The sequence below is a fragment of the Carcharhinus amblyrhynchos genome, chromosome 10 (assembly GCF_965287045.1).
Source record: "Carcharhinus amblyrhynchos chromosome 10, sCarAmb.v2.hapA, whole genome shotgun sequence".
Classification (NCBI taxonomy): Eukaryota; Metazoa; Chordata; class Chondrichthyes; order Carcharhiniformes; family Carcharhinidae; genus Carcharhinus; species Carcharhinus amblyrhynchos.
The window spans coordinates 12,094,050-12,108,141 of record NC_137333.1 but is presented as its reverse complement, the minus strand read 5'-3'; the positions used below and the strand labels follow the sequence as shown (position 1 = coordinate 12,108,141).

Sequence of the window (14,092 nt, the reverse complement as noted above, 5' to 3'; positions counted from 1 at the left end):
TCACAGCGCCAGGGACCTGGCTTCAATCCCGGCCTCAGGTGACTGCGTGTGTGGAGTTTGTACACTCTCCCCCTGTCTGCGTGAGTTTCCTCCGGGTGCTCCTGTTTCCTTCGGCAATCCCAAGATGTGCCGATTAGGTTGATTGGCCATGTTAAATTGTCTCTTAGGCTGGAATTTTACCGGCACTCCCACCTGTGGCTTGTAGGATTGTGCCCGGGCCAACGGAGAATTCTGTTCTGTGAGCTTTGTCTGACCCGAAATTGGGACGGGCATGCCAGTAAAATCAGGGCCTTAGTGTGAAGGGGCTGGTATGATAAATACATGGGGTTATGGGGAAAGGATCTGGGTGGGATTATGGTTGGTGCTGACCCAATGGGCCAAATGGCCTCCTTCTGCATTATAGGGTTCTAGGGTTCTATTATCGGGTTAGGGTCTGGGTGGGATTGTTGTCAGTGCAGGCTCGATGGGCCAAATAGCCTCCTTCTGCACTGTAGGGATTCCATGATCCTATGATTTATCTTCTATGAATTAAATGACGATAATGGATATATTGGTCAAACATTTCCACTTTCACTGTAAGGTCTTCAGTTGCAGCATGTTAAAAACACATTTCCTGTAGTGCTTTCATTTTGACTTTAAAACATTGTCATGTAGATTCAGGGAAATGTATAATGTTTAACGTAGTATTAAAATCTGTTTCCGACTGCTACTTTACACTAATATGCTTGTTTTTCTTTGGCGATCTTTTTAGGAACCATAAGTTTCCCTCCCCAGTCTCCAAGCAGCTTTTGCACAGTACTTGAGAAGTTTGTCTGCATTGCGACACATTGCCAAACCCTTTGCCCCCTCTGCTTATCAATGTGACATACCTAAAAAAAAAAGGGTCATTGAGTATCTCCCTTACACAATGCACTAAACCTACAATAGAGGATCAGTCAGACTTTAAATCTGCTGCTGAGACAATATTTGCCCAACCTATCGTTGGATTAGGCCAGTAGCACGGGGAGCCGGTGAAGGATATCTCGGGGTTTATTGCGCCCTCCATGCTCTTTCTATAACAAAATCTTTTGGAATTTGTGAGCCTTTTCTAAAGGGTAATTGGATTTGACTGAACCCCATGCACCGTAATCCTCCCCAGACACCTTCCCAATGCTGCTAAAGTCTGCTTGCTTCTAATCCTGGTGATTTCTTCACATGACCGCCCACCTCCGACTGCCTAGCTAATGAAAACAAAGCCGTTTCATTAACACCCTTTCAATTCTTCTTCTCCTCGCCTGCTTGCAGCATTTCCAGAAGGTTAATCTTTAATTCCGGGAGGCTCCAGCAAAACCCTGGAGGATCAGCAGCCCTACACCCACTCTGAGGCCACAGACTGCAGCACTGTAGACTTACAGGGGTTGGGTTCTACATTGCTTCACTCACAGTGGTGGGGAAACCCCATTCTGCTGACAGAGCAGTTAGCTGCCTTCACAAATTAAAGTGTGTGAATAATTTCTTTTAACTTTGACAGGTTTGATACAAGTTTGGGCGGCGTGATGGCACAGTGGTTAACGTTGCTGCTTCACAGTGCCAGGGACCCGGGTTTGATTCCCAGCTTGGGTCACTGTCTGTGTGGAGTCTGTACATTCTCCCCATGTCTGCGTAGGTTTCCTCCAGGTGTTCCAGTTTCCTCCCACAGTCCAAAGATGTGCAGGTTAGGTGCATTTGGCCATGCTAAATTGCCCCTTAGTGTTAGAGGTAATTTAATGCAAAGCATGTTAATGTAAAGTAACAGCTAGAGTAAGTGCATGGGGTTACGGGGATAGGGCCTGGGGTAGGACTGTAGTCATTGCAGACTTGATGGGCCGAATGGCCTCCTTCTGCACTGTAGGGATTCTATGATTCTATGATACATTGTAAATATGACACAGCTCTTCTTAAAAATTCTGCATTCTCGTTCCATAAAGCCACTCAAAACAAATGTTTACCCATTTGCCACTTTGATGCATGGCTGTTAAAATCTAGGAAGAAATTAATGTCTCCCTATGCCTTCTAAAATTAATAGAAATTGACTGTTTAATTCGTATCTGATGACGACGAACAAGGCATCCACCAGAATTTGCACTTCATTAAAACAGACAAGGCTGTTAACAGCTGTTTTATGACAGAGATTACATACATCTGGAAACTGGCCACCCATTTATCATCCAATTAACCAGCCACTGGGGCAGATGCCACCAGCATATGTTACATGTGTGAGAACCCACTTTACTCTCAGCAAGACAGAATGAGATATTTTTATTCACTTATCAAAATGAATCCTGAAAGAAGCAAAAATAGAAGAAGCCAAGACATCACATTCTCGCTGAATCTAGATGGAGGGAAGATGCTGAACAGTGTGGGTACTGTTGATCATTAAGACTTTTGAAGACAGATTGCAGTCTGCAAGAAAGCACCTGAGCAAGAAGAAGAAGCATTGGCTTTGCATCAATTCTGACAGAAACAGGGTGGATTTGAACTTTTACCACTGTTAATTATGGAGTGTTATGCACACCTATCCCTTGTCAATGACTTTCAGAGAAACCTTACAGTGCAGAAGAAGGCCATTCGGCCCATCAACTCTGCATCGACCACAATCCTACCTAGGCCCTATCCCCGTAACCTCACATATTTACCCTGCTAATCCCTCTTACCTGTGCATCCCAGGACATTAAGGGGCAATTTAGCATGGCCAATGCATCTATCCTTCACATCTTTGGATTGTGGGAGGAAACCGGAGCACCCAGAGGAAACCTATGCAGATACGGGGAGAATGTGCAAACTCCACACAGACAGTGACCCAAGCTGAAAATCTCTGGAGCTGTGAGTGCGAACCACTGTGCCATCATGCTGCCCAATTGCTGACCCAATTTAAAAGAAAGAAATGTGAAACCAAAACCTTACCTGCCTAGTAATGTGAACATATCGGGCAGAGTTTTATGGTCGACTCATCCTGAAACTGGAAAACCCTGTCCGACGTCAATAGTCCTTTCCATGGTCTGCCCCTCACCCACTATGACTCCCATGGCGGACGGAATGGGAACATTCACCCCATAGGATCCAGTAGCACTGCCTGAGGAGCAAGATGTTTTCCCTTATCTTGTAAGGTGTTCCTTCCTCAAATATTATTACCAAATCCAGGTCAGCTACACATTCATTTTCTGTCTGCTGGACTTGCTGTGTGAAAAGTGGTCACTACCTCTCACTCCACCCTCACCTCCAATAACACATGTGAAAGGTCCATGGACTCTTTTGTTACTAAGATTGAAACAATCTGATCAGCTGCCTCTAAGCATGTTCTTCCCTTCCACTATTCCACTATATCCTGCACCGTCTCCTTCCCTTCTCTCCTATGTACTGTACGAATGGTATGCTTCATCTGTCCAGTGTGCAAGAAACAATACTTTTCATTGTTTCCTAATGAGGTGGTGATGCTGGCATTGGACTGGGGTAGGCATAGTAAGAAGTATCACAATACCAGGCTAAAGTCCAGCAGGTTTACTTGGAATCACAAGCTTTAGGAGCACTGCTTCTTCATCAGGTAAGTGATGCATCTGATGAAGGAGAAGTACTCCAAAAGCTCGTGATTCCAAATAAATCTGTTGGACTTTAACGAGGTGTTGTGACACTTCTTGCTATTTACAAATACATGTCTTAGTAATAATTTAAAACAAATCAATTCAAATCAATAAATTGCCACTTGACCAAATTTCCTTTAATGCCCCACCCTGCCACAGCACTAAATTTGCATCTTTCTCTGGTCCCTCTGCTATCTCCCCTCATGCCTTCCCATCATCCCCAGGAGACCCACCACCTGCTCCCTCGATCTTACCCCTCTTGATTACCCAACTTCCTCTCCTTTCCCCCACAGCCAATGTTGTAAATGGTTGTTGTGCCTCTGACCTTTAAACCTTTCATCATCACCTCTTTCCTCAAAAAACACAACTTTTGACCCCTCTACCCTTTCAAGCTACCAGCCTCCCTTTCCTTGCTAAAATCCTTGAATGTGTTGACACTTCCGAAAAATCCATTTATACCTTTCCAAAACCTCCATGCTTGAATCTCTTCAATCACGTGCCCACCACATCACAGTACTGAGACAGCTCTTATCGAAGTCACTATGGTATCCTAAGTGGCTGTAACAATAGTAAGCTTTCCCTCCTCACCTGATAAGATCTGTCGACAATCCTTGACGTGGTTTACCACAGCATTCTCCTCCAATGTCTCCCCTCTGTCACCGAGCGGGGAGCAACTGTTCCCCTGTCCTTCTATTGTTTTCAATCTAATCTTGGCTAGAGAATCACTTAATATTTATGTATTGTGTCACAAGTAGGCTTACATTAACACTGTAATGAAGTTACTGTGAAAATCCCCTAGTCGCCATAGTCCGCTGCCTGTTCGGGTACACTGAGGGAGAATTTAGCATGGCCAATGCACTTAACTAGCATGTCCTTTTTGGACTGTGGGAGCAGACTGGAGGACGCAGCGGAAACCCATGCAGACACAGGGAGAACGTGCAAACTCCACACCCAAGTGACAGTGACCCAAGTCGGTAATTGAACCTATGTCCCTGCCACTGTGGGGCAGCAGTGCTAACCACTGTGCCACCATGCTGCCCCCGCTTTTTCTGCTCCATGGCATCCACCATGGATCTGTGCTTAGTCTTCTCCTATTTCTCATCTACATGATGCCCCTGTTGGCGATGCCATCTGAAGGCACAGCATTACTTTTCACATGTACACTGATGTTACCCCCTGTATCTCAACACCATCTCTCTCAAATTTCTTCACTCTTGCCAAGTTATCAGGCCGCTTCTCTGACGACGAGAATTAGGTGAGCAGGAATTTCCCCCAGTGAAATACTGGGAAAATGGAAGCCATTGTTCTTGGTCTCCCACCAACTCTGTTCCTGAGATACAGACTCCAACCCTCTCCTTGGTAGCAGTCTGAGATTAAGCCAATCTGTTCTCTACCTTCGTGCCATATTCAATCTTGAGATGAGCTTCCAACCTCATATTCATACCATCACTAAGAGTGTCTATTTCCACCTCCATAACATCACTCAATTTTGCCACTGTCTTAGCTTGTTTGTTGCTGAAACCCCCATCCATCCTTTGTAATCTCTATACTAGACTATTTCAGTGTATTTATGGTTGATCTCTCCTATGCTATCCTCTGCAAACATGAGGTGATCCCAAACTCTACTGCCCATGTCTTAATTTACAGCAAGCCTGATACCCCTATCATTCCTGTGCTGGCTTCTACTCACACATCTCCTTGGTTTTAAAAGTCTCATTCTAGCTTTCAGGTCCTTCCATGACCTTCCCCCTTCCTATTTCTGTACTCTCCTCCAGCCCCACCACCCTCTAAAACATCTACACTCCTCTAATTCTGGCCTCTGTGCGTTCACCACTTTTTGTTACTTTACCATTGGTGGCTGTGCTTTCAGCTACGTAGGTAGGCCCCAGCTCTCAAATTCCCTCCTTACACCCCTCTGCCTCTCTACCTCAGTTTCCTCATTCCAGACACTCCTTAAAACCTATCTCTTTCACCAAGGTTTTGGTCATCAGACCTAATATGTTGCTTGGTGTTATAATTTGTTTTGGAATACTCCTGGAATGTTTTTGGGATGATGCACTGGGATGCTTCATGACGCTGGGGCACTATGTCAATATAAGTTCTTGTTGTATAGTTGCCTGTATGACTATGACCACATTTAGAGTTAACCTGTTATTTTGGGACATGCTAAGATGCCACATAAGTGAAAATTCTTCCTTTCTTCTAATATGATTAGTCTTCAGGATATTGGAACCATTTTTTGTTACATGTTCAAGATTTTTAACCTTATTGACAGAAAAGAGTTAAACGGTTATTATTTAGAGAATAAGGATATTAGTAGATAATGGGATCATTTGTGGAAATATAATTATTAAAATGAGTAACCATGTTTCTGTTGCATTGAGTTTTATGCCCTAATTAATATGACATTGCCTTGAACTGTTTTTTTTTTCAACATGCAGACGATATGAAAACACTCCTACAAACACTGATCTTAACATTCTCCTTTTGCTGGTTCATTTACATGGCTTTCATAGAATCGTAGAATGCTTACAGTACAAAAGGAGGCCATTTGGCCCATCAGGTCTGCATCAACTCATGCCCAAGCTTACCCCATAAACCCCTGTTAATCTTGGGACACTAAAGGACAATTTACCATAGCCAATCAATTTAACCTGCATATCCTTGGAAAGTGGGAGGAAACCGGAGCACCCAAAGGAAACCCACAGACACGGGGAGAATCATAGAAATCATAGAAACCCTACAATACAGAAAGAGGCCATTCAGCCCATCGAGTCTGTACCGACCACAAACCCACACAAGCCCTACCCCCATATCCCTACATATATTTTACCCGTTAATCCCTCTATCCTACGCATCTCAGGACACTAAGGGGAAATGTAGGCATGGCCAATCAACCTAACCCGCACATCTTTAGACTGTGGGAGGAAACCGGAGCACCAGGAGGAAACCCATGCAGACAGAAGGAGAATGTGCAAATTCCCACAGTCACCCGAGGCTGGAGTTGAACCCAGGTTTCCAGTGCTGTGAGGCGGCAGTGCTAACCACTCTGTCCCCGTGCTGCTCATAGTTTTCGAGTTTCTTGTTTTCTCTTTCAGTTTTACTTACTTCCGTTTCTTTCTATTTTTGTTCAGTGTCATTGGCTTTGACACACTAATCATGGAAAGAATGAAAACCATGAGCAACAGCAGAAACCACCACTAAACTGTACAAACTGCACTGAATAATGAGCCAGAATTTGACCCAGACACCCTAGTTGCAATGAAATACACGCTTCTCATATCTTGAGTTGTCACTTCAATAATAGAACATGTTGCAGCTGTGCAACACATGTTAGGTTACATATTATTTGACATCAGTATGCTGCTTTCAAGCCACTTTGAACCTTATTGCAACTACATTTTTTCCTTAACAGCATCTTACTATTTATTAAAACATTACTATTAAGAGGTCCCCTACTCCACATCCATTGGGCTAGATTTGACTCCTCATTCTGGTAGAGTTGGGAAGATAGAATCATAGAATGGAATCACAGAATCATCACAGAACATCAGGAGGCCATTCAGCCCATCAAGCTTGCACCCGTAACATTCCCATCCAGGCCCTATCCCTGTGACCCCACATATTTACCCTGCTAATCCTCCTGAATATAAGGGATAATTTAGAATGGCCAATCAACCAACTCTGTGCATCTTTGGTCTGACATGGAGATGCCGGTGTTGGATTAGGGTGGGCACAGTAAGACGTTTCACAACACCAGGTTAAAGTCCAACAGGTTTATTTGGAATCACAAGCTTTCGGAGCACTTCTCCTTGAGGAAGGAGCAGCACACCGAAGGCTCCTGATTCCTAATAAACCTGTTGGACTTTAACCTGGTGTTGTGGGACTTCTTACTGCGCCCATCTTTGGCCTGTGGGAGGAAAATGGAGCACCCAGAGGAAACCCACGCAGACACTGGGAGAATGTGCAAACTCCACACTATCACCCCAGGATGGAATTGAAGCCAGGTCTCTGGTGCTGTGAGACAGCAGTGCTAACCAATATGTCACAATGCCGTACAGTTACACCACTCATTTACATTACATAAAACTCATAGAACAACATTAAGCCTTAAATATATATTATTGGAAAAAATTAAATGTTGCTCCAAGCAGCAATGCTTTTTTGAGAGACCTTTAACTGCAGGAAAACAAGTGAAGGATGGTTATTTGTGGATGAAGGTGCATTGAGGGATTATTTCAGTGAATTCAGTGAAGCAAAATGGTATCCTATGTGGACATTAGTATTGCATCAAATCCAGTGAAACGGTGCTCCCAGAGCAAAGCTTTGCCAGATGTGAGTGCAGGCAATGGGTGAGATTGGAATATTATAGCTTGATTCTCTGACCCTCCACCAGGTGCACTGCCTTACTGAATTTGCCATACTGCATCTGGCTGAACTGGAAAAAATTAAAAACATCCAACCCAACAATTACAGACTTAAGGATGGAATCGCACAGTATGTTTTCAGCAGCGCTAATGCATTCCCATGAAATTTTTCAAAGGCCGTAAGCCGTGGACAAAGGAGCTTTATGCACATTTGTAACTAATATCGCACCTAAGTATCTATCCAAACTCGTTCTAATTCTGAAAGACAGGCTGGTTAGGTGCATTGACCCGAACAGGCGCCAGACTGTGGTGACAAGGGGAGTTTCATAGTAACTTCATTGCAGTGTTAATGTAAGCCTTACTTGTGACTAATAAATAAACTTTAATTTACTTTTTGCCTGAAGAGGGCATTTTGAGTTGTATAACACGAGGGTGAAATCCTGAGAATTATAGCTCTGCCATTTTGGGAGACACAGTGATGAGCACTGCCGCCTCACAGTGCCAGGGACCCAGGTTCAATTCCCTGCTTGGGTCACTGTCTGTGTGGAGTCTGTATGTTCTCCCCGTGTCTGCGTGGGTTTCCTCCAGATGTTCCGGTTTCCTCCCATAGTCTGAAAGACATGCTGGTTAGATGGATTGGCCGTGCTAAATCCTCCTTCAGTGTACCTGAACAGGCGCCAGCATGTAATGACTAGGGGATTTTCATTGTAACTTCGTTGCAGCGTTAATGTAAGCCTACTTGAGACACTGATCAATAGCTTTAAACCCACGTTGGTTGTAGGGGGAAGAATCTGAAGTGCTGATTAGCAACTCATAGTGGAGCTCAGACTTAGAGGTGATCTCATTCTTAATGACACATCTGACCAGAGACCTCTGCTGAACTGATGTCTGGCTATCAGGCAGCTAAAACTGGTGTCTCATTGGAAGTACATAGGAAAACAAAGGACCAGCCAGGACATGTGTCTCGTCACAAGCATATTGATAGGCTAGAGAAGGTACAAAAAGAATCTTGGCTTCTGTTGAAAATCACTTCCCCCTGTTTAATGCCCAGTGTTTTGACATTGTCCGAGAATAGAATTGGGCTGTTTTGTTACAATTCCTCCAGTTATTTGAGTCTGTCTACCCTCACCACCCTGGTCTTGTTTGTCGGGAAGTTCCTTAAGTGGGACACTGAAGGGTAATCACTGAACTAGATATTTGTCACAGCAGTTAGGGAAAAAGAGCTAAAGGAGTGAAAATTGGAATTTTTTTAATACAAATGTGATGTGGGCATCATGATACAGCCATCATTCATTACCCAAGAACAATGAAAAAATAGTGGTGAGCCACCTTCTCAAGTACAACTGGGTAACCTGCTAGATAATTTCAGAGTCATTGTCACATTGTTGGAGTCACATAGAGGCCAGACCAGATAAGGGCATTAATAAATCAGATGGGTTTTTACAACAATATGGTTGTCACATACTACTATTGGGGTGGCATGGTGGCACAGTGGTTAGCACTGCTGCCTTCCAGGAGCCGTGCTTGATTCCAGCCTTGGGTGACTGTGTAGAATTTGAGCTTTCTCCCCATGGGTTTCCTCCGGGTGCTCCGGTCCAAAGATATGCAGGTTAGGTGGACTGGCCATACTAAATTTAAAGTCCAAAGGTCTGGAAGTTAGGATTAGGCATGATAAATGTGCAAGGTTAAAGGAATAGGATGGAGGGGAGGGCTTGGGTCGGATGCTCTTTTGGAGAGTTGATGCAGACTTGATGGACCAAATGGCCTCCTTCTGCACTATAGGGATTCCATGGGTCCTTCAGCCAAATTCCTAATAGCTTTTTATTCCAACTGTATCTACTTAATTTGATTTAAATTCCTCAGTTGCTGTAGTGGTCTTCAATCTGGTATCTTTTATTCCATTGTGGATTGTGGGCATCGCCGGCCAGGCATCTATTGCACATTCTTAATTACCCTTTAGAAGGTGGTGCTGTCTTGGAGTCATAGTCCAGGGTTAGGGATTGCGAGTTTAGTAACTTAACCATTATAAGAAGAGAAAAGCTCGAAAAGCAAAGGGGTTAAAAGAAAAAGCAAAGTGAATAGATCCCCACGTACATAGCACTCTGGCTTTCCATATTTCAAACTATGCTGATATCGAATTATTAAGATCACTAATCTCAGTGAAATTAATTTGTAATCATTCCTTCTCTTTCCAGCTCCATGCTGAAGACTGGCCCTTTGGGGTGGGAATATGTAAACTGATGCCTTTTATGCAGAAAGCATCGGTTGGTATTACTGTTCTCAGCCTCTGCGCGCTCAGTATAGACAGGTAAATCATCACCTCAATCAAACGTGTCATTCTGTGTCCTATCAGTCTTGCTGCTCATTGTCGAGAAGGTACTTTATATTGAATATTTTTTTTATATATCGCAGGTATCGAGCAGTGGCATCCTGGAGCCGCATTCAGGGGATTCGAGTTCCCATGTGGACTGTGATTGAAATCATCCTTATCTGGGTAGTGTCGGTCATTTTAGCTGTTCCAGAGACCATAGCCTTTGATGTGGTGAATGTAGACTATCGAGGAAAGAAATACAATGTCTGCTTGCTTCATCCCAATCAGAAAACACAATTTATGCAGGTACGTGGATCTATAAATCCAGCTTATTAATGAAGTTCTGTTGTATGTTTTTCTGAGCAGATTCGAAGATTGTTTGCAGATGTCCTAGCTCCCAGCGATGATACCTGGAGTGAAACTATTTTGTAAAGCCATTCTAAAATTAACCAATTCGGGTATAAAAAAATTGGACTCATGAATAAAAACACAGCGCCTCAAGGACAAAAAACAGATACTCGATTCAGATGTAGACTCTTCATTAGAACTGGCAATGTTTAAGGCAGAAACCCATTCTGGTCAAGGACCTGCATCCAAAACATTTAACTGCCTTTTATCATTTCAGAATCTGATACACACACTGTGTGCCTCCATTTTATTTGGAGTTTAATTTATTTTGTGTACACTGGAAGTGCTATCAGTATTTCTACATATTTCTAGGATGATGATGCATTCTCTGTGGACTTGTATTTCCCTCTTTGGCATAATATATAATCAGAGATGAACAGTGAGCTAAGTGAATCATCATAGAATCCCTACAGTGGAGAAGGAGGTCATTCAGCCCATCGAGTCTGCACCAACTGTCCGACAGAACATCCCACCTAAGCCCTATCCCATAACCCCACATACTTACCCCACTAATCATCCTAACCTACACATCTTGGGACACTAAGGGGCAATTTAGCATGGCCAATTCACCTAACCTGCACATCTTTGGGCTGAGGAAAGAAACCGGAACATCCTCAGGAAACCCACACAGATACGGGTCGACATGCAAACTGCACACAGTCACCCAAGGCTGGAATTGAATTCAGGTCCCTAGTGCTGTGAGGCAGCAGTGCCACCAATAAAAGTACACACTACTAAAACTGTCCAAAGTTAGGGTAGATCTTCATCGACCTGCTTTGACTTGAAGTGAAATGAGTGGTGGAGGACACATAAGTCCAATCTGCATAATGAATGATATGTTTTTATTTCATACTATACTTGACCCAAGAATGTTTCACATTGACAGTGGGAACCAAAAGGTGAACATTCACCAGCTGTGGCTTTGCTTCTTTTACTGAATAAAAGATGTACCCTATTAAATTTCCTGAGGGTTTTTTCATCTGTTGTTATAAATGCTGTATTTCCAGCAAAATCTCAGTCAAAATATTTATACTTTTGGCTGTACAGATTGCCAACAGCTCTCTTAAGCCAGGACTTCGTCCTGAATGAGGGACAAAAATCCCGTCTTCAGCCAAATAAGGCTCCATTGTGTGGGAAATGTGGGCAACTGGCATCAACAGGGATGGTTCCCTATCAATTCTTCAGGTGGCAGGGCAGAAAACCCCACCACCCAAAATATCATGCCCACAAAGTAATCAAATGACCAAAAGGAAAGAACAGTAGAAACGGGGAAATAGGAATGCTGGTCTGAACTGGTCCTGTGAACCTTAGATTGAACACTAGTGAAACCTGGCGTTGCGTGTGTTGGGAATGGGTCATGTGACCAGATATGTGGGATGAGCTATTTGGGAACCATCCTGAGTGGGCAGTCAGCGCTTTGAGTGTGGAGCGAACAGACTGAATAGACATCTATGTTCCCTGATGCCTGACTGTGCAGTAGTTCTTGAGGAGGCACTTCAGTATGAACAGATTTAACAACTGGTTTCCTCTGGGTACTCTGGTTTCCTCCCACAGTCCAAAGATGTGCAGGATAGGTGGATTGGCCAGGCTAAATCTTTCCTTGGTGTCTCAAGATGTATAGGTTAGGTGAATATATAGTGGGGTAAATATATGGGGTTACAAAGATAGTATCTGGGTAAGATGCTTTATCGGAGAGTCAATCCAGACTCAATGGACCAAATGGCCTCCTTCTGCATTGTAGAGATTCTATGAACTGGGAAGTAAGAATACTTGTCTGTTTTTTATTTCCTATTGGGTGGATACAGCACCGACATATGACATTTGGCTTCTCCTACATATCCGTTCTCGGTTAGAGAAGCTCAGCTAGTCCTACTTCTCACCTTTAACCCCGTAACTCTGAAAGTTTCCAATTCTGTTTTGAAAGCCACATTTGAATCTGCCTCTACCATAATCAGGCAGTGTTTTCCAGGTCCTAACCATTCGCTGAGTAAAAAATGTTCTCCTCACAAGGCCATTGCTCCTTCATCCAACACAATGGCACAGTGGTTAGCACTGCTGCCTCACAGTGCCAGGGACCTGGGTTTGATTGCCGGCTTGGGTGACTGTTTGTGTGTAGTTTGCACGTTCTCTCTGTGTCTGCATGGACTTCATCCGGGTGTCTTGGTTTCCACCCACAGTCTGAAAGACATGCTGGTTAGGTGCATTGGCCGTGGTAAATTTTCCCTCAGTCTACTTGAACAGGTGCCAGACGTGCAACTAGAGGATTTTCACTGTAACTTCATTGCTGTGTTAATGTAAGCCTACTTATGACACTAATAAATAAACTTGAACCTCAACTTATCCTCTGGTTCTTAACACTTCCATCAACTGCAACAGAGCTCCCTATTTACACTGTCAGATTCCTCCTTATTTGAAACACTGCTATCAAACCTCCTCTCAATTATCTTTTCTCTAAGCCCCAGCTTCTCCAATCCATCCATATAATTAAAGTCCCTCATCTCTGGAACCATTCTTATTTATCTTTTCTGCATCCTACCTGATGCCTTCCTAAAGTGCGGTGCCCAGAACTGGACAGAATTATCCAGTTATTAGTTATAAACATATGGGGAGATGGCAAAGTAAAGGCTGCTTCACTATGCGGGGTGGTTGAAGAAGGGGTGAAATCTCCAAAAATGCACTCAACCATAGTTGGCATCCCTAACTGGTGGTAAATCTAGAATTCTGGGACATTGAGTCAGCTTAGTTCAGTTGGCTGGACAACTGGTTTGAGTTGCAGAATGACGGCAACAATGTGGGTTTAATTTCCAAACAGGCTGAGGTTATTCATGAAAGCTCTGCCTTCTCAATCTCGATCCTCAAGTTAAATCACCACCAGTCACAGCCTGTGGTCATCTGGCACTATGGTGACTTTACCTTACATAATTGAAGATGTTTTGTATGTGCAGTGTGCGAAATATTTGTGTTGATAGAGCGGAAGACTGATACTTTCAACATCAATGCCTGCCATCCGTCTAATTTGTATTTTTATATTCCCACTTCCAGTTCTACAAGATAGCCAAAGACTGGTGGCTGTTTGCTTTTTATTTCTGCATGCCTCTTGCATGCACAGCTCTGTTTTACTCCTTAATGACTTGTGAGATGTTAAGGAAGAAAAGTGGGATGCAAATCGCTCTGAATGACCATCTGAAACAAGTAAGCATCTGAATATTAAATTTGAAATAATTTTTTTCACAGTTCAACAATGAAACATAAATTTTTCAACATACAGAGTAAAATGAATCGGTTAAACCTTGTTCCTCCTAAACATTGTGACTCTTTGTTCTGATGTTGATTTAAGTCTTTTCCCCAAATCAATAAGGTTTGCATGATTATTAGAGTAACTTCAGGCCTGAAATTCCATAAAGATACTA

At 43.3% G+C, this 14,092-nt stretch overlaps 1 protein-coding gene across 1 annotated transcript in view; it reads left to right on the top strand.

Annotated features, from left to right (window-relative positions):
• Positions 1 to 14,092, top strand: part of LOC145349539 (endothelin receptor type B-like) — a 47,009-nt gene that overhangs the window by 12,092 nt on the left and 20,825 nt on the right. Inside the window, exons 2-4 of the mRNA XM_080198131.1 lie at positions 10,159 to 10,271; positions 10,376 to 10,580; positions 13,725 to 13,874. Of these exons, the coding sequence (XP_080054257.1) occupies positions 10,159 to 10,271; positions 10,376 to 10,580; positions 13,725 to 13,874 (468 nt within the window). The remainder of the gene's footprint in view (positions 1 to 10,158; positions 10,272 to 10,375; positions 10,581 to 13,724; positions 13,875 to 14,092) is intronic.